Source organism: Talpa europaea, assembly GCF_964194135.1.
Source record: "Talpa europaea genome assembly, chromosome: 13".
Classification (NCBI taxonomy): Eukaryota; Metazoa; Chordata; class Mammalia; order Eulipotyphla; family Talpidae; genus Talpa; species Talpa europaea.
In genome coordinates this window covers 60,161,595-60,187,588 of record NC_140080.1, presented here as the reverse complement: position 1 = coordinate 60,187,588, position 25,994 = coordinate 60,161,595, and the positions used below count along the sequence as shown (strand labels likewise).

General features: G+C 42.5%; 1 protein-coding gene across 1 annotated transcript; it reads right to left on the bottom strand.

Moving 5' to 3' along the window:
• Nucleotides 1-623: 623 nt before the first annotated feature.
• On the bottom strand, nucleotides 624-25,911 carry GATA6 (GATA binding protein 6; the record flags this gene model as incomplete). The annotated part of the gene is made up of 6 exons (XM_084252100.1): nucleotides 624-791; nucleotides 15,498-15,601; nucleotides 15,693-15,780; nucleotides 16,617-16,742; nucleotides 20,244-20,410; nucleotides 24,780-25,911. The coding sequence occupies 6 exons, from the start codon at nucleotides 25,909-25,911 to the stop codon at nucleotides 624-626; spliced, it is 1,785 nt and encodes a 594-aa protein (XP_084108226.1).
• Nucleotides 25,912-25,994: the final 83 nt, after the last annotated feature.

Below are 25,994 nucleotides of genomic sequence, written 5' to 3'. Positions count from 1 at the left end.
AGAAACATCAGTCACAGTGTAGTTACAGTTAAGATGCAGTCTCGAAAACTGAGAAACATTTTGACAAGAGATCTTGTGAACGACTCCGCCTCCAGAGGTGTGTACCAAATGGCCTCAAATGGTCTTCTCCATGAGCGCATGTGAAATTTGGGTGTAGAAAAGGTATGAAGAAATTCTGGAATAACCAAAACCAATCAGAAGAAGTACATGATTTGGGGCAATAGACATAAAATCTTTTTTTAAAAATCGCTCTCAATATCCCTTAGCAGGCAAGGCCCCGGTCCTAGTCCCGGTCTCTGGAAGTGGCACAGCAAACATCAATCCCTGGCAGTCCCTGGAGCAGGATGGCTGGCGGTGGCCAGGTTGAACGCTGTGACTGCACCGGCCCTTCCCAGGAAGACCTGTCTTCTGTCTCTCTTCAGAGATGGGGCTTGGGTAGTAAGGCAGAGCGAACCTCTTGGGAAACACATCTTCTTCAAAGTAAAGGCACGGAAATCACGCGTCAGAGGCATGTTCTGTCAGCATACTTGCATCAATCAGTGTGGACTGCTTGACAAAACAAAAGTCAGCAGGGGTCTGGTCCAGTGGGGCCCTGCAAGCGCCCTCTGCTCCACCCACGTGGCTCAGGCCAGGGCGAGAGCGCACCAGGAATCCTGTCTCACCGAGGATGTGACTTCAGCCGGAGAGGCCAGGCTGACGCCTATGTACAGCCCATCTTGACCTGAGTACTTGAGCTCGCTGTTGTCAGGATTAGTGCTCTCTCCAGCACCAGACATCACCGAGGCACCCGCCTGGCCAAAGAGGGGTCAGAGAGAAGGGGAGAGAGAGTTACGATAAGTTTGTCAGGGGGCACACTCTTGCTAGGTAAGCACATGGGGACAAAGGAGACAGCCAGTGAACCCTGGGAGAGCAGCTCACTGTGTGTGTGGTGCCACTGAGCTGACCCAGGCAGAAACATTCTCCGGTTAACTTGAGAACTCATGGAAGTAACCAGCTCGCAAGATGCAGCCAGACAAAGGTAAGAAAGGGGAACCGGAGGGAGCTTATTTGTAAAAGAAAAAGAAGTGCCAAACTCTCAGATCTGACCGTGAAATAAACCATACCATGCACATAAACATGATAATGATGCCCACCAATCTAATCATTTAAAAAAAAAAAGTACAGAGCAGCGTGGATACACACACACACACACACACACACACCCCAGCACCTCGAGGCTTAGCAGCCATGGCAAAGCTTAAAAAGGAAGGCTACACAGTTCAGCATGGTCTGATAAATGAAAAAAAAAAAATTTTAAGATTTATTTATTTATTTATACAAGCACTGGGTACAGTCAGAAGCGCGGGAGGGTGAGAGAATTCACCAGAGCCAGAGGGGAGAGCAGAGCAGGCAGAAGAACCGAAGTACACTGCTGAGGGGAGCAGCGGGCGGCAGGAGAGGTCTGCGCGCCATGTGGGACCCTCCTCCAGTGGCAGGGGAGCAGCCAGGGATTGAACCGGCGGCTGCGGGCAGCTTCGCAACCCAGCGCTCAACTGCTGCGCCACCAGGGAAGCCCCTGATAAACGAAATTTTTGAGCACTGACTTCATGGAAAATTAACCCATGCATACACAGACCTTATCTACTTCACCTAATTCTTTCCAAGAACAGAGAATGTTTGAAGCAGATGGCATTATAAAGAAAATGCCCACACCCTATATCTGTCATGATCACGGCAAACAGGTCACCTTGTTCTATTTCATTCCTTTCTTCTCCTATCAAAATGAGAGGCTGAATATGAAACATTTTATTTTAGTAGAATCAAAACAGAATAATCATGTGTTTTAAATCATGCTTTTCCTTCTAAAAACTCAGAAGCCCATTATTTCTTCCTAGCTTTCAGGGTACTTTTCCACAAATTTCTAGACACTTGTTTTTTTGACATAGGTAGAACATTTTGTACATTTCAAAACTTCCCCTTTTTATATACACAACCCCATTAAATCCTTAACTATCCATTTGTGCGGCTGAGTTGATGTTACAGTTGATATTACAGCCCAGAAACAGGGTAAACTGAATAGAAGAGTCACAGAGCCTCTGAGGGACCCCTTGTGGGACTGGAAGTAAATGTGATCCTGCTCTTCCGCTAGGCCAAGTTCTGGTTTTCTCTAATCCTCGCAGTAACCTGGTAAATCTGGGAAGCAAGACTCCAGGGGGTCTGAGCACATGAATTCCTGCCTTGCCCATCCCAACTTCCTCCCAACTGGACAGGCCAAGTCCAGGCCCCCCACAGGCATGCAATACTTTTCTTTCCTAGCAAAAAGCAACCCCAACACAAACTTTTATTGAAACAACACAACTTGGGGCCTCCCTGGTGGTGCAAGGGGTTAAGTCTCAGCACTATGAAGCTATCGGCTGCCACAGTAACACAAGTTCCATCCCTGGACAGGGAGCTACCCACATGGTGCAGCAGACCTATCATGTCTCACCTGGTGATTCCCCCTCAGCAATGTATTTCAGTCAATTTGTCTGTTCTGCTCCCCATTCTGTCTCTGGTTAATTCTTTCATCCCCGACATTCCTGGCCTACACCCCAGCTCTTGTGTACATAAATAATAAAAAATAACTCTTTCAAAAAACTAATTAAATTAAAAATTTTAAAAATAAATTAACAACACACACTTAAAAATATACACTGAGGGCTATGTATGTATAAAAAAAGAAAATTTCAGTCACTAAAATGTCTAAAGTTTTAAAATAGATTCGTGTGAAATTGTTGAAATAGCTGAGCGCATACTGTCTGACAAAAAAAAAAAAAAAACTATGATTTTCAAGTACCACTTTCACAAGTCAGCAAAAAGAAGCACCAACAGGTACCTGTGAGGCACTACGATATGAGCCCCAAAGAAATTGCTGCCTTGCAGAAGCTCCTAGGCCTCCTCAGAGTCAGGAAACAGACTAGAAAGTAAGCTGCTTGACTGTCTACTATGAATGATGAGTGAATGACACAAGGGGCTGAAGGGAATGGTGAGAAAAGGAATTGCAGAGGGGAAAGGATGCCTGCGAAAGGGCCTCAGACTGTCTGCATGGTGGGGCGCAGCTTAGGCTTCCAAGTACTGGCTGGCGCAGCCACCTCCTGAGTGTGGTCTCCTCCCTGAGCCTCCTCCGGGGTAACTGGCCTGCATCTTGCCTACCTCATATGTGCTTGTGCAAATTAAATGAGATAATGTTTATAAAACTGTCAGCATGATGCTTTGCCATGTTAAACATTCCACAAAGTGAAGTGCAACTAAGTCATAAGGCTGTTGCAAGAATTGAATCAGTTATTGTTAAAGCCCTTATACCGGTGCTGGCAGCATTAAAGATGACAAGTATATACTGCTTCCATTAATATTTTATTACTGTTGTTAAGGAATATGGGCTTAATTTAATCTTCCCAATTTCAACCTTCAGCCCAGGTTAGGTACTCGGGCCACCATCATCTCTGGATGGGAACAGGAGAGGGAACAGAACAAAATGAAAATCACCTCAGCGATGACCTTATTTTAATTGTTACGACAGCTCTTCGAAAAGAGAAAGCAAGGTGCCTCTGTAAGATGTTAAGAGGATCACTGATCCTTGTTCATGTAAGCCACATTCAAAAAATCCCAATACCTTGAGAATTATTCTTATACTTGAACAATAGATCCCAAAAGCTACCACTAAAATACCTATTGCCTTCTTTATTTAGGCAATGTTACTATGGTGTATGGCAGTCTGAGAGTCCTATTCCAAAGGCAGGCAACACTAATTCACATAAGTGATGGGCTCCTGCAAAATTATCAGCTCATTTGAAATCAAAAGCCCTATTATTCATCTGTTAGAAAATAGGACAAGTACTTTACACACTGTTTCAGAATGTCATTTTCAAATACAATATTTGAACACAAAATACTGCAATACACAGCTTTTTTGTAAGATGACTGTACCTTAAAAAGAGAGCGATTAAAAATCCCATGATGACACATAATGATGAAATTGTAATGACCCCAGGACCCTCACATTTATGTCCAAGTGGGAAGCAGTCCACATTCTGGTACATAACTTAGAATGCAGTTAGCAGAGCCACCAAAAAACTGACACCCTCCTTAGCTCTGTAATTTCACTTCTAGAAATATACCATAAGGAAAGAATTCAAAGGAAGGAAAAAAGGCTCCACATGGGAAGACAGTCATTGCAGGGTTACTTGTAATAGTGGAAACCATGGAAATAATCTAATGTCTAATGATATGTGGATGGCTTGAAAAAGCAAGGCATATCCGCTCAATGAACTATTTCGCAATTATTAAAAATAACAAGCTCACGTAGCAAAATGGAAAAAATCCCATAATGCATTGTTAAATGAAAAACAAAAAGATATAAATTCTAACTATGGCATCATGACAGCTTAGCCATGCACATGCAAAATATTTTGAGAGAATTCAGGAGGGAATGCGGGACAGAGAATCAACCCATAGTCATCTATACCTTTCTTTTTTAATTTCAAAGGTGCAGTGCAGTCTAACTTTGGGGAAAAGACTCTAGCACCAGAAACATAAGACATAAGCCCTGGGGGAGGAGCTGGCCTGGACAGCATCATAAAGTAGCATGAAAAAATAGGGAGTTTTCAGAGTGGAGGCACAGCAGAGAGAAGGGAGGATCAGAAAGAGTCCCCAGGTATCCCCAAAGTATCTCCATGCCACCTGACATAGGTGGGAGCCTAGCCAGTCATGCACATGTGAAACACGGTTCCACATTAGTTAAAACACCAAACACACTACATGGGTTCACTAACCTGAGTTTTGGAAACTGGTATTCTACTGTGAGAGTTGAGAACTGACATGACTCTCCTTAGGAAATCTGGTTTTTCGTTTTATTGTTGATCTTAAGTCACCCTCATTGGTGACATTCAAAAACCGCTTATCAAAAATCAGTTCAATGTGGGGGAGAAAAATCAGAAAAAACCTACTGTGACCCTGGACCGAGTACGCGTGCGCGTGCACACACACACACACACACACACACACGAATAAAAATTTCAGTAAGTTAATCATGTTTTCCCTCATCTAGCTATATCCTTGAAGCCCTTTAGTTCAGACCAGACATCAACTCAGCAAAAGCAGGCACTTCACTAACCTAAACTAACAAGTATTCCTAAACAAAATGAGAGGAAAGTGCACTGGCGTCCCCACGACTGAACCATCTTTCCTCCTCAGGCAGGCAGAGGTCCCGACTCTTTCTCTGATCAAAGTGCAATATGAGGGTGGAGCAGAAATCTGTTCTGTGTTTCCATTCAGGGCTTATCTGCCCTCCACCCTCCCACAGACAACTGAAAATGGAGGCACTTCCTGTTAAAAGAATGTGTTATCAGCCGCAGACCCAGCCTGGGCTCAGCACTGAAAGCAGACCAGGCTGGGTGGCGGGAGCCTGGGCAGAGCGGAGCTCTGAAAGGAATAAACGACTTCAGGGACACCTGTTGCAGACTGGGACATGGAAAGAAGACACTTATTTTCTGAAAAGGCAAGGTTTTCTGATGTGATTAATACATATAGTCACTGCCCAGCAGAGGGTGGCTCACAAACAATGTCCCTCCTTGCTCCACATTGTAATCTCTCTTAATGCAGCCTCGATCTGAAGTAGCAGAACACTGCAGCTGAGGCAGAGTGAGGGCAACTGTGGTCTCATTCCAGAAGAAAAGACTTTAACGATGCTCATGCTGTCTGCTTAGCTGGAATCAAGATGGTCAGCTTCCACGGCCTCTGATCGGTCCTTCCTACAGTTAAGTTGGCGGTTCATTTTTTTTCTTGTGTGAGAGGACACCAGGCATCCCTCACTGTCAAAGCACTCTGATCTGCTTTTGTAACCTGTAGGTTAGTTAGACTCTCATAGTGCTTTAAAGCAGTCTTCCTTGGCAGAAAAATTTTAAAACTATGTGTGTGTTCCAACAAAGAAGAAACTCAGATAAATCTTAATGTCCACTCTAAAAAGCCATGCTCATTTCAGCTTGCATGAGGGTAACAGTACCAGCCACAAAAGTGATTCCATAATAGTTAGGAGGTGACATATGGAAGATACACATGCACACAGGTTCCATCTCTACCAGAACATGCGAACATCAATCACAACAAAACCCTCCAATTCGCCCCTAACAGCTCAATAAAGCAAGAGATCAAGGGCGCCTTCTCTCACAAGAGGGGAGAAGTGCAGTCATCTGAACTGATGACCTAACTCAGTTTTCAGCAGAACACTATTTTTTGTAATTTAACGAATAAATTCCTTACTAGGAAGCTCACCAGCTGACTCCCCATTACTCCCACTGGGTAGGCCAGGTTATATCCATCTCAAGAGATGCTGCCCCTTTCAAGGGGGGAAGAACAATTCTACCCACACAATCTGTTCTGGGAGCAAATTGTTTTACCATCTCAAACAGCAAGCATGTTGTAGTGAAGAAAGGCATGGCTGTAAGTTTAAAAGTACCCTGGGGTTGTTACTGCAGTGGGAAGGGCTTGTCCCTCAACTAAAGAAAGAGTTTATCTTGTAAAATGAATCAAAACTGATGACTATTCTGGTCTTCAAATTAAGTGGCAAAGGATCCCAAGGCAAGATTTAAAATCTGTGAGTTATGATCTTAATTTTAAAAACCCAACTTTTTAGGAGGTTGCACGGGCATTTAATCTCACCATCTCAATTAGAGAAAGCATACCATGGTCCAAGAATCAAGCAGTAATTGCAAGAAAGTATTATGAATACTAAGTTTTCACAAGGATTGAAAAAATGTTGGTATCAGAGAAATAAAATATTTAAATTATGGTTACTTTATTAACACAATACCTCTACATTGCTACATTTCTCCCATTAGAAAAGTCAAGGATTTAATCATAATGTCCCGGGATTTAAAAATGCCATGCAAATAAAGCACATCATTATTAACTACCAAGATCATATTTAAATAGTGCTATTCTTCTTGAGCTTCAAAGAGGTCTGCAGGCATCTCCAACTTACTACACAATACTCCTAAGAACCAGATGGTAGGAATTACTTTTCCCTTTTTTAGATGGAGGAAAACAGAGGCTTCACAAAACCTTGGCAGCTCGCACTAGTCACACACAAAGCTGCCGGACTGCCTAAATGTTTCCTTCCATCTGCTAAACCAGGAACCCCCAAAATAAACTTCAGACTATATTCAGGCTTTGCCATGAATCAAATGCTAAATGTATTGTGAGCTTTAAATTAAACATATTTGTGCTTTGTAGTATACAGACTTGATTTTGGAGTATGAGCCCCCAATTCTGGTGAAACCACACCGTGCTAAAAACTACCGTGTAAACCATCATTTAAACATCATCAGATACTGACTTGGAATTGTTTACTTATACAACTCCAACAGAACACTAAATCAGTACCTGTTGTTCATTTGTTCACATCTTTCTTAAAATCTGAGATCCATGAAATAACCTCTTTATACTCAGTCTCACAAACTCTAAGTACTGAGCCTGATGTGATAGATAGCTGACTTATGAGTTATCACATATGGGAGCACCTGCCTCTGGAGATGCTTTTTAAAGTTATTAAAATTTCAGAACATTAACAGGTAGGTCTAAACAAGAACAGAGCTAACAGATTATATTTAATTCATATCCATTAGATCTTCATATTGCTAGCAACTCTTTTGGCAGACACCCATGAAATACATAATAAATTACTTTTGTTCCAGTAAAGGAATTCATTTTCTTCAAAGATTCATTTAGCAATAACATTTCAGAGCATTCTAAGTCAGATTTCTTAAATTTGGCCATGTTTTCCCGTAACATTATTTCATGTTTTGTGACAATTGTGTATATTCTTATAGAGACAGGGAAAAAACTGCAAAAAATCAGTAATCTGGAGGGAAAAAAGCTATGTTCTGAGAGGAAGTCTTTTAACCATAGGCAATATGAAAAGGCAAATAACCTGACCCATTTATTCTTTACCTAGGTATTCCAGTATTCCAGCCTTCAGATTGTGATAAGTCACTTATTAAATAAACCACAGCCCTGTGATAAATTGGGTAGATATATATATTATAAACTACTTAAAGAGCAACAATTTTACTGATTCTTAATATACACACTTAATATCCAAAGCTTTGGATGTTAATATAATATAACGTATTCTAACTACTACTTTTCCCCATGAAACACACACGCAAAGGAAGGAAGTCTAGAAGGGCCTTGAGATCAAAATGAAAGTATGCAAGCTCCACATGCTTAAACACTCCCTGCCAGGCTGACGTGTGACTTTCATGGCGAAGGCCAATGTGGTCAGCAGGAACGTGAGTTATTAGAAGGGGCTGTGAAAGAAGAAAAGAAAGAGAGCCTGGCACACAGGGAGCATGAAGATAAAATGCCAACAAAATATTTATGTTCATGGCTCATAGCAAGTGGCAAGTGGGATATTAATAACTGACGATTGGTCAACTGCCGGGGAGCAGAAAGAGCCCTGGACTGGGAGGCAGGAGACATCGGTTCCAGTCCCGGCTTCAACACAGGCTTGTTCTGTGACCTTATGGAGTCACTGGGATCCTGGTTTATAAATGAGGCAATAATAATACCTAACTGCAGCTCTCTTTCACAGATTCTGTGAGAGATTAATGACTTTTTAACTCTTTTTAAAATTCATTTGAACTATATCTTGAACCATAAATTCTAGGGGTAGGAGGATGGACATTTGCCTATTAAGAAATGCTCTTTTAATTTCCTAAAAATTCACTGGAAGTGACACGAACATTTTGAAATGTTGCCACTAACTTAGCCCTTTGTATATATGGATTTAAATCACAGTGTTATAAGTTTTGATATTTATTTGCTATTAAATATTCATATTTAATATTTTGAGTGTTTTTTATAATCACATTAGGTATATCAACAACAGTAAATTCTACTACCTATTATTATTTTATACTATACAACTAACATAATCTTAGTATTAAAATACATTTTAGTGTATTACAACAGATATAAAACATAATAATATTATATAAATATTTAAGGCACTTTATATATAAAGTGCCTTACATATTTGGGTCATTAGCAAATGACATTTCTGAAGCTGTTTTCCTATCTGTTTCATTGAAATGATATTTGATGCTGAAGTTACTAATCAAAACCTGTCATATTTCCTTAAAAATATTTCTGAAAATATTTCCTATCACATATTAAGTTAGTATACTATAGTGATAACAACACTGGCTCCACAGCTGCTGCACCTATGTCGAAATCCAAGTCCTGCCTCTTATTTGATAACCTTGAGACTGTTATCTTCTAAGTCTCACTCCCCCAAAGAAAAATTAAATTAAAAACACCTCAGATGTAGAGTAATAATTAGGGATAAAAGAGAAAATGTTCATGAACACCTGGCACATGAAGGTTACTCGACAGAAGTTAGTTTCCCCCTTCTTACATTCATTATCTTATAAATGAGAAAGTGTGGGAGAAAATGTCTCACCAAAAAAAGCAGTATTATGATAAAATGTCAGACTAATCCACTAATGCTCTGTTCTCAAGTCTTCTAGAGGCTCTGTAGTGTATTCAAGTTAAGAGTTAGGCAACATTGGTTGGTCCCTGCTACGGCAGGCTCTCAAGTAAGAGGCCCTCTTCATAGTTAAATTCCTGAGTGAAAATAGTTCATACTTTATGTGTGAGGCCTTCATGAATGTTCCTGTCAGCTATCTAGTTATTATAAGGAACAGTTAATAATATTTTGTGATGAACCACAATACCATAGGAAATCCCAAGTGAGTCAATTACTTAAAGAACACAGTGGAGTATATACATATGCTAAAAGTGAGTTAAATAACGAAAGGTGCATTTTCTACATTTCACCACAGAATGCAAATATTAATACTAAAAATAGTCTATTTTTATGTATTTAAAATACATGAGGTATTTTGTACTTTACAAAAGTACAAAGCATATTTCCTCAAAAAGTCTCAAAGACATTCTGATATCTTAATGTGTCAGTCCCCAAATCACTGCCTGTCCCTAAATCAAGCACTTAGGCATGTGTATTAACTCTTTCAAACCACTTCAAACACAAGATTAGCACCTCGCAGCTCAGGATAAGTATTTCTCATGACATCAGTGTTGAATAAGCTATTACCAAGCAGTGACTACAGTAAGGGAACAGTTCTTGCTAGGCACACAGCATCCCAGAAGAATAAGTAAGGCAGTAAGAATAAATAAAGACATCTATTTAATACTGAGAAACTTGAGCAGTCACCCAGTGACACATCTGAAATGTGGTCCTCGTCTTCATCTAGGGACATTTGCCTCTCTTTGTGGAGGTCATCTGTCACCCAAAATGAACCACAAAGGTCACGAAACACTTCCTATCACTAATATACCATGCCTGATATGATTTCATTCAGAAAGACCAGGCAACAGCCACCCCAAACCATCTTTCTAAGAAACCAAAAAAAACTAAAGTACAGGCCTACAATGGAAGCTGTGAGGTTCACACACATTGCCAGTTCCTTACTAATTGTGAGGGGAAACCCAGCTTGTAAAAAGTAGGACCATTTGTTTATATCAACTATCAAAATATTTTCAATTAAGAATGTTTTGGTTGACTCCAGTATACACACAGAAATACACTTGCCACTACAATGGGGTTAGTGGCATTAACTAAAGCACATCATTTAGAAATGAATGAAATTTGGACCCTTCTTAATAAGACTGACTTGATAGTGATTTGAAATATCTAATTTCACCTATTTGACTAGACTCTTATTCTGCCTTTGGCTTCTATACCCTTTACTCCAGCCACACCCAACTCCTAAAACAATAATTCCTTAACTATAAGAGACACCTGTGCTGTTCTTCCTAGCTATCTCTATTCCAACATTTCCCTTGCAAAAATCCTACACAACTCATTCAAACATCCCTCTCATTTCCAATGTTACGGTCAGAATTCACTGCTCCCTCCCTCCTTTCAACTCCAACTATACTTTGTCACTCATTCAAAACACCTCCCAATCTAACGAACAGTAAGGTCTGTCTATATTTGCCCCACACACACATACCTAACACCAAGTTATGAACAATGAGGTCAGAGGCCTTGATTTACAAAATGGTATAGGGATCCCATAAAAAATGCTTACTGTAACAACAACCAGTAAAAAAAGCAAGGACTAGTCAGATACATTATCTTATCACCTAATAAGCAATAATAATTTGCTTAATAACTTCATCCCCAAATTAATCCCCCCATCACAAAGGAAGTAGTTTTTAATCTACAAATTTGGTAACCAAGCTTAAAAGTTAGTATATATAGGGGCCTCCCTGGAAGTGTAGGCGTTAAACACAGGACTATGAGGCTCTCACCGCCACTGCAGCACGAGTTCCATCCCAGGCTGGCCAGGGAGCTAAACCACATGGCGCAGCAGACCTCTCCTGTCTGCCCACTGCTCCCCTCAGCAGTGTATTTCCCAGTTTTTGTATGCATAAATAAATAAATCTTTTTTTTTAAGTTTAGCATATGTTTATATATGATATGTAATACATACGTATGTATTATATGATAGAGTATCCAATTTCACAATTTTTAGATACAAGTGTAAGAGAAATGAGAATATTTATAGACTATCAAATCTATTGCTAAAACAGAACATGTTACCACATTTTCCTCCTCAGTAATAGTAACAAATCTATAAAACAATTCAGTCAATAAATGAAATTCAATAAAGATTTAATTAATCTTAAAATCCAGAGGATGTGAATACCAGAGAAAATCTAACGTCTATTTTGATTAAATACACATTTTTCAGTAAATCTGCATTTATAAGAAAATTTTAGTCAAAATGAAAGACTATTTTGGTTAAGTTTATCATCAAGTAAAAAAGTCACAAAAATTAATCAATAGTTTATCAGAAATTTCACACATTTCTTAATAAGTACCAAGAATTCCAAAGGAATGAGATAGACTTTTTAATACTGGGCTACATGGTAGCAGATTTTCCTGATTTCATACAGGAAACAAATTGCCCTCCCTCTACCTCTTATTGGTGCACACCACACAAGCACAATGAAAAGAAATCGAGACATAAGCGCGCCATCAAATGGTATGTTTCCTTTTTACCGAGAGATCTAGGGAAAACACAAATTAGCAACAAGTACATAAAGTTAAGACATGAAAAAACACCAAAGAAATCAGGCTATGGTCATCACAGAAATGACTTTCATGGCACTTATGATGCTTGTTCTGCAAAAAATGTTGAAAGGCAAAGCCTGTGCTAGGAATCCTACCCACAGATCTGATCCTGCTGAGGCCAGGATAGGGGGAACCCGGCCTGGAGCCCTGATTACAGTGCCAGACCAGTAAGAAGCCTCCCTACAGAACACTCAGCTCCAGTCAGGCCACGATGGAGACCAGGTGCCCTCACAACAACATGCACACATGAAGGGCAGGGCAGAAACATCAGGGTTTGAAAGAAGTCTGCCTGAGGGTCATCTCCTACAGTTGATTTGGGGGGGGGGCATTAATATGATGTCAAGTTTGATAGGGACCTCTGTAACAGCTTTCTACTTCCTTGCTGTAACTCACACTCATTAAGGAAAGGCAGACAAGCAGACAATCACAGCCATCTCTGAATGGAAGAAAGTGGCCCCCCAGTTCCTGTTTTAAATTGCCCTTTGTTTTTTTAACTTGGTTGCCATGATTAAGCTAGGACATCCCTCTAATACTAATTTTCACCATATCAGTTGTAGGGGCCACTGGAGATCAATGGGATGGACCCATCATCACAATAGGAAGCTGGAACATTGAGCCAACCACGGTGGGGTGGAACACATTCACTGTCTAAACACCAGCTATGACCCTTCTATGTGGATTTAACATTTTCTTCACCTGCAGCACTTCACGAAAGCCTATAAAGCAGTAGTCCCAACAACAGTTGCTCTCCAACATCACACACCATGACCAAAACGGGAAAAAGACACATCTTGGTCAATTCAGTGACCTTTCATAAATGCTTCTGCCAGCTGCTCACAGATAACTCCCTCACGGTGGTCTTCACACACCTCAGCTGTCATGCTGGCCACACATACAAAGCTCAGTCTATCCAGGGAAGCCTGAAAAGTGTTGCTCCATCTGCAGCAACATGGATGTTGCTGAAGGGGATTATGCTACACTGTTCTTTTTTTTTTTTTTTTAAGATTGGGGTACAGGCAAGAGGTGTGGGGGGTTGGTGAGAGGATTCACCAGACAGAGTGGGGCTACACTATTCTTGAAAGGGACAGAAGCCCAAGGCAACCAACTGGTGGAGACATTCTTGATAGGCTCACCGTAGGAGGAAAATGGGCAAGCACAAACTCAGCCTCCAGCCAAGGTCAGGAGTGGGTCCCTGGAGGGAGTTAGAAGGAGGGAGGGCAAGCCCCACCCCTGCCCTGGGGAAAGTTGTCAGGAAACATTTCTGTGGCTGGATGCCTGGACTATGACAGCTGCCCTTAGTTTGCAGCTCACTTAGCTGGTTTGCGTGGAGGCTGCCGGAATATGGGATGGAAGGGAGCTCAAAGCAAAAGTCCTTGTCTGGAACTATACTCAAACTCCCCCAGGTTCTGAAATCCTTGTTGCTTTGCCTCCTGGCTGAGGACTAAGATTCCCTCTGAAGTGCACTGGCTGCTTAACTGCCTCAGGCTTGCTAGGTCTAAGGTAAGAGATACAGGGACACGTGGACACCAAAACAGTCAAGGCACCCGCTGCAGGAGAGGTCCCTCGTCCAATCAAGCAAAGGCAGGACCACGTTACAGCCATTTTATGTTCCTTCCCTGCAGGTAACTGATTAGGCTTATAAATAGCCAACTCTGAAAGTTTACATCACAAAACCAGGAGAGCAAAACAGACCTCACCCACTATGCTTCCTAGTTCCCAAAACCCATTCTTGGGCAAAAATCTCTATTTGATGTCATTTATCATTCAAACTTGGATTTTGCCACACCTCAACCAAAATGTATTAGCAACAAAAGCAAGTTTTTGGCAGCAATTGTCATTTTAGCTCAGAGAGACAGACACCAGACATGGAGCAAAAAACCTGACAGCTCCCAATGTTTTACAAGACCAGAACATTGTTTTCCTATGTAAGCATCAAATTGCTTCTGAGAATTTAGGGCATAATAAAAAAAATCTAAAAATAATTTTGATCTTTCAATTCCCCACAAAGAACTGTCTATTTACCACTTTAGAGTCTTAAAGCTTCATCTAACCCTACCATAAAAAGTATACACCTTTAAAAAGAAACATTCTTTAACAAGTGTTTGCAACAAACAAAAACTGAAAAACTTTACCCCTGTGAAACTCTGAACTTCTTGCTTCATTAAATAAAAGCCCAACTGAATTTGGGTTGGAGGACAAAAAGAAATACCAAATACAATTAAGCACCATTTATGTTTAATGTTACATTTTTATTTGTTTAAGTCAGTAAAAATGCAACAGAAACCAACTCTGGTTCCCAAACCAAGGAAGACACCTTGAGGGCAGTAATTTCTTTTTCACCTGCAGCGCTGGTTCAAAAACACACATTTCTGAGCCCCACCCCCAGGAACTGACTCAGAAAATCCAGGGTGGGGCCCAGGAATCTGTAGTATTTTAAAGTACCCCAAATAGGGCAAAACCAAATGTAGAAAACTATTACTAACTAAAAAGGGATTTTAACCCTGATGCTTCCTCCTAAACCTGTCTTAGCATCAGCCATGCCTCGGCCCCGCCCCGCATCTCACTTGGAGGGTGAGGCCTGGTCATTTTAAAAGAGCATTCCAGGTAAACTAAGGAAGCACTAAGGTTAAGAAAAATGCTCTTAAGGAAAACTGATTTCCAGTCATGGCTTTACAGACTAATTATGTGATCTTCCCCAATACCCTGGCATCCCAAGTCCAGGGGCACGAAATGCTCCCAAACCAAATTGCTCGGAGGTTTATCACAGGGCTGAAGCAAGCCTGGGTACAATTAACATGCACTTAGAGAAGTGAGGCCTCCTCGCTACAGGACAGCTGGGTGAAGGAAGGTCAGGGAATACAGAAACACGTGACACTTAGGATGAGCTTTGCTTTGGGAAAAAGATAAAGAAGAAAAGAAGACAAAGAAAAAAGCAGCTGAAGTTGGTATGATAAGCTAAAGTAATTTAAATGTCATGGGCACCCAGATACCTTAGACCACTGAGCTGGAAGCCTTTTTGATTTACATTAAAAATACAAATATATATTTCATTTCCACTTCAAACCACAAAACTTCTTGCTTTCAGGTGGATTAATTTAACCATAAAAATGATATCTTAATTAAGAGGTTTATAAAGTACTTAAGTTTGTCATTTTGTTTACATTTAAATGTAATTTCCCCTAAAAACTATTCTTAGAGATCAGCTCACTAAACTGAACTGTTGGTTTAGATTATTGCACTACCAGATAAGATAAAATTTGAGATAATATAGTAGAGAGCAACTCTCTAGCGTAGAATCTACTGCTTTAACACTTACCCCTGAGGCTGTAGGTTGTGTTGTAGGGGAAGTATTTTTGCTGCAATCATCTGAATTAGAAGAGGTGGAAGTTGGAGTCATAGGAACAGAATTATTGCTATTACCTGCAACATTCAAAATTAACCTTATAAATATAAATGTCCTCTACAGTCAAGGTTGTCAAAACTTTACAATCAAAAAGATTTTACCACTTACCAGAGCAAGCCTTTGACTTATTTATGTTCTTAGGTTTTCGTTTCCTGGTTTGAATTCCCTCCTTTTTCATTGCAAGAGGTCGAGGGACCTAAAAAAATGTTTTACATAGGCTATAAGTACAATAAATATTTTATTAAAGAAAAAACAAATTTTAAGATCCAATCATCAATACCAAAAGCCCTGTTTTCAAATAATTTGCATACATTTCAATCCAATTTTTATATACATTCAATAAATTTCAAGTACAAAAAGACTATACTTTCCTGAGCAAATGCATAGACTCCTTCCCTAAAGTGTAGTGATTTGCCAGGGAATTCATTCCTTCAACATAATGTGTTGCTTTAATCAACTTTAATTATAGAGTAAAACCAATGAGTATAAACTTTTTTATTTTAAAGGGATCGTATATTCTCTTCCTTCTACATATCCAGGGTTATCTTCCTTTATAAAACTGAGGTCATTAAGGTGTTATGTGATGTTCTTAAAATGAAATATAGGCTCTCTATAGCTATCAGGTATAATTACTCCTTTCTAGACACGTATCAATGTATTTGATTGAACTCAAAATTTTTTAAGACAAATTATTTGTGTATTCCTACTTAGTTGCATGGAATTTTTGTGTTTTTTAAAAGGGGGTTATTACCAAGTTATCAAAACCAAAGAGCACATTTTTCTACATATTAATATTTTTAAAACTTGGATGTCTTGCAATGGATGTGTATCACAGTTTATTAAACTGTCAGCACTGTTCATTTCTTAGTGGGATATATGATAACAATTTATATTATAATTAATAGCATCCTAGGTTAAGTAACATGCATAAAGAAAATTAGACTTTTAATTTCTATCCCCTCTCCTGTGTTGACTTTTTAAAACAGAAACAATGTACAAACGAGACACAAATGAGTGGAGTATGTGGCGCACCCCATGGAGTTTCATGTAGAGTCCACAAGCATTGCACACTGGTTCACCCTCGGCATTTCTGCGCCACAAAGTGGTGGTTGTGGTGTGACAGTTGGCACAGGACAATCCAAGCCGCCGGGAGGAAGGCTGGAAAGCAAGTGTACAGATACAAATTACTTACATATATGCTACATACATCAACATTACGTCTCTGTCATCACCAAGTATGTACCTGGTTACTATAAATAAAAGCACCCATAAAGAAAAAATTTGAAATGTAATTAGGTTGACCTTCTGGACCAAGTAACTTCATTTTGCACACTGTGCTCAATCCCCTACATGTTTGTTTGCTCCAGTCTATAGATTATAGATTAGCCAATAACTCCACTCACTGTTGTCAGAAGTCTGAGATACAAGAGTCATGAAATGCAATCACAAATGGCCTGCCAATGTACTTAATTAAGTGTCTTTGAGCAGTCTCCATTTCACTTGAAACTGGAGATAATCAGTAATAATCTGAGATATGTATAGAGGAATACACCAGAAATCTTAGAAGGACCTATACATATTATTAGAAATGAATCTTGGAAAAGGCACCAAATTTTGTTAAAAATAAAAATATATATTTTAATACCTTCCCTAAGTACCACTATCACGTGCTGCCTGAATTTTAGTACTGTCCATGTTACAAAGGATCGGCCATGTTCAGCGTTGTCTTAATGCTGGCATCATCTTACAAACAGTGATAATCTATTTCATTTACTGGTCAGTATAACACAAAACTTTTGTTCATACAAGGGTTATACGAAAAGGCCAACTGCCTCCCACTGTTACTCTAATTTCCATGTTTCCTTTATGCCCATGACATGTAAATTATTTTTACAAAGAGAGAGGATTTAAGCTAATATAAATTCCCCTCCAGAATGGCAAAATCTAAGGTTCTAAAATTACCAAGATAGGCAAGTAAATGTGCTACGACTTCAGTAAAAGGAGAGCTAGAGGGGTAATCTACAGACTGAAGCAAGTTAAAGGTTACAGAGTTGGAAAAGTTAGCTATGCCAATAAATTCAATAAGATGTAAAGAACCAACAACAAAAATATAAATTGAACATGTATTAAATAGTTGCAGATTTAAAAAGATAAAGTTGAATGCTGCATTTATAATTAATATCTTGCAGTATTTTGCTTGCTATACTGTACTCTAAGATTACTCTTTTACAAACAAGTTATAAATACAGAGGCACTGTTATACATCCCAGCATTATAACATTTCTAAGTTACTGCTAAGAATCAAGTAGACTTCTGGCTGAAATGAATACACCTGGCTGACAGACTATTTGGGAAATTGTTTTGCTAAAATAATGGAAATATAAAATCTTAACACACCAGGGCATCTTTCCCCCTTTTTTATGGTTAAAGAAAATATAAGAGCACACCTCTTTCTCTTCATAAATATAAAATCAGTAACCTAGGAAGGTTCATTTTACAAATAAGTAATTTATGACAGTTTCCAGTGGAATTTGGAGCCAATGTGAAGCAAACATGTTATCAGAATTTGCCATTATAACAAAGAACTTTATGACTGTCAACTGCAGATCATAAGTGAAGCCAGTGCTCATAAACATGTGAAATGAAGGTGAATGGTTATAAAAGTTCCTTGTAACAAGTGAACTCAGTTATATTCATCACTGACAAGGAATTCAAGTTACACCATAAATCTCTTATTTTGCAATGTATTACAAGTTCAAATTCACAGTGATTGGTTCTATACTGCTGGCTAAACAAACATGGGTTCAACATTCTCCTTCTGAGAACTAAGCTAGATCCATCAAAACCATAAATAAGAAGCCTACAAGGAGAACTAATTGATAGACACACCCTTCAATTGGTATCATTTATAACCCATTTACAAAGCACATTGACTGACCTTGGTTACTGCCAAGACACCTGCCATACAGGAGGAAAACTAATTGATTCAAAGATGTTAAAACCTTTTCTTCTGGTTATTTGTACTGGTAAATGCACAAAACAAATGGCACATCTAACTACAGATGTTACTAGATCGAATTTATAATGCAACTGGAACCTGTAGTTTTTCATCCAATCTCCGAGAAAATGTTACCTGTCCGAGCTCAGCTAATTCTCAGTTCAGCTAATTCTCAGCTAATTCTCAGTTCAGTAATATTAAAAAAAAGAAGAAGAAAACAGTTTTATGCCGCAGACATTGGCCAATACATAAAAACAAGGAACTTCCTGGGAACATTTTTTTATCTCTACTTTTTCTTTGTCAAGAAGATGCATGGTGAGAAAAATGAAATCCATAGGAAGTCAGGCACTGAAGTTTAAAGATGCTCTTTAAAGAAAATTTTAAGCTGTAGGAGGTGTGACAAGTTTAAGGCACATACACTCATTAATTAACCCTGGCCACTTTATTTTAAACGCATTAAAAACAAAACAACCATAAAACTAATTGCTTCTCTTTAAGGTGTCAGACTTACATTGTGATGCAATTTCACTCTAATCTATTTAACACAAACAACATGTGTAGCATTTGTTCCTGCTAATTACAGTATAACAATTAAATAAATTACTTAGATACTTAAGATGTCTGGCATCTAACTATAAAATATTTTATTTTAACAGGCATTAGAATATAAATGCTTGACTAAACATGTTAACCTTACAATGGGGCTTGGGGAAGCTTTATTTTCTCCAATCACTGCTGCAGTAAATACCCTCCTTCCAAAACACCCATAACAATGACAATGAGATTAATCCCACACTTTCAAGCACAGTGTTCTAATTGGCAAAATCCTCAATTTTGGAATTACACAGACTACATTTTTTGTCAAGTTCCATGTAATTCTCTGAACGATCAGAAATCTAAATAACAAAAGGTTAGAGTGAACAATCTTCACCAGACTCAAGGACAATCCAAAAAAGACTGAGGAATTTGGGGCTAAAATCTATCTGACTTGGAGGAGAAGGGATAGAAGGGATCCAGAGGAAAGAAGGGACAAAATAAAAAGAACCAGAATGGTTCTGGGAGGACAAAGGCAGAGTGAACTTGTCATACTCTATTTAGGGGAGCTGGATGTTATGGATGAGCACGGTTTTCAATGATGAGAACCCTTGAGATCTAATATAGCTAACAAATATTCTTCCTTCAGCTCACCAGGGTGGGTATACCCGACTTTCTCCCCTAAGTTACCACCATTACTAATTTCTTGTGTTTCTTCCAAAATTATTTCCGTGCATTTAGAAGCACATCAAAATATATGTATACATTACGTACTTTTTAAAAAAAAAATGGTAACACTGTACACCATCCTTTTTCCCTCCCTCCTTTTTATTTAGGGACTTTATTCCCCACGGGTAATTATGCGGAAAGGCGGTCTCCGCTCCCCGGACACTAGTTTCGGGATAACCTCCACCCGGCACCGGCGGGTGGGGGCTTGAAAAGGCCACGAAAGGAACGCTGCAGCTCGGTCCCAGCGCTCAGGGCTCACCGAGGTGGCCCCCGGCTGCAGCTCAAGGTGCCCCCCAGGCGAGCCAGGAGTGGGCCGGGCCGGGAGGGAGCGCCGCGGGTCCCGCAGGAGAAGCGCGGCCGGGAGCCAGGCCCCAGGGGCGGGCGGCGCTCGCACTCACCACGCGCTTCTGAGGCTTGATGAGGGGCCTGCTGAGCCCGTTCATCTTGCTGTAGAGGCCGCAGGCGTTGCACAGGTAGTGGCCGGTGCCGTCTCGCCGCCACAGCGGCGTCTGGATGGAGCCGCAGTTCACGCACTCGCGACTTTCGGGCAGGTCCTCCAGCAGGTCTGCGGGGAGAGCGGGGACACGAGGCCGAGTGAGACCGAGGGAGGACACGCCAGCCCGCCCGCCCAGCCCCGCAGCGTCCCCCGAAGACGCACAACCCCCAGACCCAGGGCTGCGCCGCGCTGCCCGACGCCCCCGCCCAAGCCCTTCCCGGCGGACCTTCCTGCTCAGCCGCCAGATAGAAACCGGCAGCCCCTGTGGTCGCTATCGATCTAGCCACGATAGATTTCTCGAGTTCTTCTGCACCCTAAAAACACCCACACAGTCGGAGCAGTGTTGGAAACTGAGGCTGAAAACCATTAGTTTCCGTCTCCGAGGTCCTGAGTTGAGATGGGCTGTGAGGAGGCCGGTTTGGGTCCCCTGACCCCTCCTTTCCGGCTGTTCCCAAGCTTTTCACAAACTAAAATCCATCATAATTACAGTATGCCACTTGCCAAACCCAAGCAAGACACACCATATCAACACCGATTATTGACCCGGGCTCCAACCCATAAATATCCCGGGACACCGGGAGGCTAGGCTGCCGTATTTATTTTTTATCTCAAATAATTTTAAAAAGTACTTTCTGTATCTGACACACTTCTTTTTGCCCCAATAAAACTCACAAGGGAAACTAGAAATACTGTTCTTGGGCACTGATGTCAATTAATTAGAAAAGTAATCAGTTTTCCTCAGGGAAATAAAAGACATTAACATTAATAAGCACGAAGATAAAATGGCTTATTTTCACACCACAAGGACCAAACACTAAAATAATCTGATTTCAAAGTAAGTCTAATTGATTCTATCATGCAAAAACTCTACAGACCGCTGATACTTTGACTCAGAAAATTACAAGACAGTGCTAATCTGTCTGCATAAAAATGTCTCACATTTTCCTACAATACAATTTCCATTTATGCAATCTCAATTATGTTTGTCACTTTGCTATTTGATTAGTTTTTAGAGTTCACAACTAACCTAATGGTGCTAATAAAAAAAATCTTAAGTATCAATGGTATAACATTACTTCCCCTTAAATTAAAAATATTCTCTTAAATGATAGGCACTTATTACTTTATTTAGCATTTTTAATACACAAATTTCAATTTAGGTCTTTATATTTTAGGGATCATAAATGTCCCAATGCTTTAAGGGTTATTTCTGAATCAATTTTTAAAATGAATAAACATTGCACTTTTTGAGTTTTATTTGAAGACTCGGTGTGCTAATGAGCCTTTTCTATCCCATCTCATTCCCTAGCAGTTAACAGCTTGTATCTACCATCAACAGTTGTAAAGACGTTTAAATGTGATTTTGTCATGAAAACTCTAATTTCATTAATACTATTTGCCCTAGACAACAAATCTCCTTCCTCCTCAAGAAATAAGTTTAAAAGAAAACTACCACCCTACATAACCTGAGTTCAAAGTTGTCATGGGGATACTGCAACTTACAACACATCACAAAGATTTATTCTTCTCTGCCCTAAAAGCCACTATTGACTACGGTAATCAGTAAAATACTCAGGACTTCAAGGACACTGAAGTTAAACAAGGTATTTGTCTTTGTTGTTGACTTTAAAATGTTACCTATCAGAGCCCCTTCTCCACAGAGTAGTGGGGCATTCCCTGGAGAACCAAGCCCTACTACGCCTGGCCTCCTTCCCTTTGGCTCGGAACAATAAGACTCCCAGGAAAAGAAAGTGTGAACGCTCCAGGTAAATCTCTTCAGTCATCTGAAAACCTAAAGACAAAACTAAGTCCACTTTGGATAAGTGAAATTTACAATTAGCTTACTTTTAGTCAAATAAAATGCATGCCCCCCATTCCCTCCCTACACCTCTTCCTACCACTCACCCAGCAAGCTATGATCCTAAAATAAGAAAAATCCTGTTTTTAATAAAAGTTATACAAAATCTGTGCTGAAAGCTCATTCACCAGTTTCCCCTGCCCATCTTCTTTCTCCTAACAGAGGGGGGGGGGGAACGAATAGACTCAGGAGGGAAGGGCATAGCCAGTGACTGTATCCCAGGACCCAGACAATGAACACAGTTCAGCAAAAGCTTAGGAGAGGACTGGACCCCAGGACTGAGGGCTGTGAGGACCTCCTTCACCCCCATTCCCACCAAAACCACGGAGAGGTATACAGAACGCATTCCCAAAGGCCTCCACAGTGCATGTTGAAAAAGCTCAGTGTTCAGGTTTAGCCCTGCAGTTTGATCAAACAAAATGTGCCTCCAAAAAAGGTTTTTAAAAAAGAAAATCAAAGTGGCTAAGTGGGGACACTAGGTAGGAAATCTGGGAGGAGGGGAGCTGGAGTGGAGGTCTCTAGCATGAGAACACCTGTGAGGACAAGCAAAGTTAGGGTCACTCGCCTCCCCCATGCCTTCTTCAAATAAAAGACTTCTTCCCAAACCATCCCCATTTTGATTTAACATAGTCTGGATCTACAGATTCTTCTCACTTTGCAGTGACCCACTCAGAAAATGAACAGGTTAGTGAAAGGATAAATTAAAATAAAAATAAATTTATATCTTCTCTGCAATTACACCCTACTACTCTTAAAGAGTTTTCCATAGAGAACCAGTTATTTTAAACATCTGAAGGCTCCAATAATGTATTTTGGACCATTTCTGTCTCATATTTCTCACATATAAGGAATACGGAGCTCAAGTTAAGTTGTGTTAAGCAGTCAGAGCAGCAAGGTCTGGCTCCAACTGCAGCTGCCCCTATCCTATCCAACTCGAATACCTTTCTGACTCCCTGCAGGATTCCTGACTGTGAAAGCATCACACACTGACCACCACCCCTCCCAGTCTTTGAAGATGCCTCATTCCTCCATCTCTGCTCCTGGGAGCCAGACACAGGTCCCTATGCAACAGGAAGGGTGACAGTGCTCTGTTCTCAAGTGGCAACAGGACACCACCCCCATGCTTCACACTGACAGTAAAGAAGGTCTCTGGGGGCAGCTTGGCAGGGGAAGAAAGATGGGATTTTGTGACCAAACTCTTAGAAGCAGTAGAGTAAGAGAGGAAGGGCTCACCACCAAAAGCCTCTTGCCACATCCCAATGTTACTAAGACAGAGCTATTCAAGTTAGATCCTTCACTTTCACGCCACTAGTATTTCCAGTGGGTTTTCTGAAGACAGGGTTCACAATGCTTCACTTTATCCTAACCAATAAGGTCCCCTAAAACACTTGCTGTCCCAGGAAAAGCCCAGATCCGGGGTGCAGGAGCACCAGCTAGGAGAACTTCGATCAATGTGCCTCCTTCCTCTTTGCAATTTTGCCACAGTTTCTCCTCAAAAACAGGGGGGGGGAACCTTTTTCCAGGAATCTGTCAGGTTACCAAACACATTAAAAGAGACTGATGAAAGCACCAAGGAGCCAGAACGCTGCAGCAGAGAAAAGAAGCCAAAGCGCCTTTGTCCAGGCAGACAACAATTCACACCCTCCTTTAGTTGAGTAGAATAAGACACTTTTCAAGCTCAGATACGTCCAGGTATTTTGACAATTCTGTTTTCAAAGTTCTATCTAAATCGCCTCAGACACTAGAATGATAGTAGGAATGGAACCAGAAACCTAAAAATTGGTGGGCTGAACTCTGGAGGAAGGATAGGTGTGGGACCCTGGGAACCCCGAGTGCCAGCCTAGCAGGGGAGGGCGGAGGCAGCAAGCCCCAGGCCAGCCTCACCCTGCCACCCCCAACAGCCCAGCTTCCCTCTCCAGCCAATGTCTCCAGTAAGGGTCTGTCCCTCTTTCTCACCAGAGAGGCAGGAGACTGAGCAGTGCAGGGTCTGCTCCTTCCCTCTCTGGCTGAAGGCAAGGGAGGATCCAGCTAGGTCCTTGGGTCTTTTCCCACTGTGAAACCCTTTTAACTACTCTCGAGGAAAACACACACAATTTTTCACCTTTGAGGAGTTAAGCTGGTGAAATGGCTTCTGTATCTGAGTAGCGGTTAAATCAAGTGCCCCACATTCTCCTAAACTAACTAACCCCTGCTTTTCCACTCAAGCAAACTGGGGTCTGCCACCCCAGCTCACTCGAGGTCAGGCCTCCTTTTTCCTCCCCGATTACATTTTCTGATTGCCCTGCTTATCCACCATCCAACAAGTCCCTCGAAATTCTCCAAGACACTGAGGTGTGTGTGTACGTGTGTGATACATACATACATACATATATACATACATACATACATACATGAGCTAGGTCTCATCTGTACAAACAGAAGCACCACATCAAAGCCACCAGACTCTGCCACAAGTTTGCAAATCCTGCCCGGGGTCAGCGTGACCACTGGTCACCCAGACAGGAAAGCCCTAAAAACTAGGCCCAAGCAGCCGCTCCCCAAGCCTCTTGTCCCACCCTAACGCTGCGGCATCACCCTTACCTGCGCTGGGGCCCCGCGGCACCGGCAGCGGCGCTCCGGCCCGGCTCTGCAAGCTGTGCAGCACCGGGGTCTCAAAGGGTCCGGCGGGCCAGGCGGGCGTCAGTGGCGCACCCACGTAGGGTGAGTAGGGGCTGGGGTGGTGGTGGTGATGGTGGTGATACGTCCCGTTCAGGGGCCGCGCGGCTGACAGAGAGCTGTACTGGTGCTCGCGGCCGCCCATGGCCGCCAGGCTGCCGCCCCCGGCTCCGCTCACGCCGCCCGCGCCTCCGCCCGCGGCCGCGGCGTAGCCCCCCGGCTCCCGCGCTGCGCCGTTGGCCATCGGCGGGCTGGGCGAGTAGGGAAAGCGCGCCGAGACGTGCGCCGCGGCCGAGCCGGCGCTGCCAGGCCCCGCGGCCCCGCCGCCCGCCGCGCCGCCTCCGCTGCCATACGGGGGGCTGTCGGCCGAGGCCTGCGGCCAGCCCGGGTGCGCGCCCGCTGCGCCCGCGTGGTTGGCGGGTCCGCTGCCCGCTCCCTGCAGGTACGGCAGGCCGGGCAGCATGGAGCCCACGCGGGTGGTGGGCACATAGACCGGGGAGCTGGCCGCGGCCGCGGCTGCTGCCGCGGCGGCCGCCGAGTGCACGAAGCCGCCGGGCGCGCCGTCGTAGGCGGCCGGCCCCTGGCTGGAGAGCGCGGCGAGGGTCTGGTACATCTCCTCCGGCTGCTCGGGGGCGAAGGGGCTCAGCTTGGCGCCGCGGCTGGACCACAGCAGTTTGCTGGCGGTCGCGGCCTGGTCGAGGTCAGTGAAGAGCAGCAGGTCCTCCCAACTCGACAGGGCGCTGCCAGGGCCCGCGACCCCGGGCGCCGAAGGTCCGTGGGGGGGCCCGAAGGGATGCGAGGCGTAGGGGCCGAGCAGCAGCGAGCGGGTCGGGGGCCCCGCTGCTGCCGCCTCCGTGTCGAGCTGCGGCGTCCTGCAGTTGCTGGCGCCGCCGGGGCCGCGCTCCCCACCCCGGGAGCAGCAGGAGGAGGGAGAGGAGGAGATGGGGGATGGCGGCGTGGAAGGCTCCCGCGCTGGAAAGGCTCGGGAGTCGCCGGCGTCCACAGCCGTCGCCCCAAAGCGCTTCGGCAGGCACCAGCCGCCGTCAGTCAAGGCCATCCACGACCGCGCGCCGCTCCAAGATGACTTCTAGCTCCTGCGGTAGGGTGAGGGCGGGGGGGGGGGGGGGACAGGGACAGAAG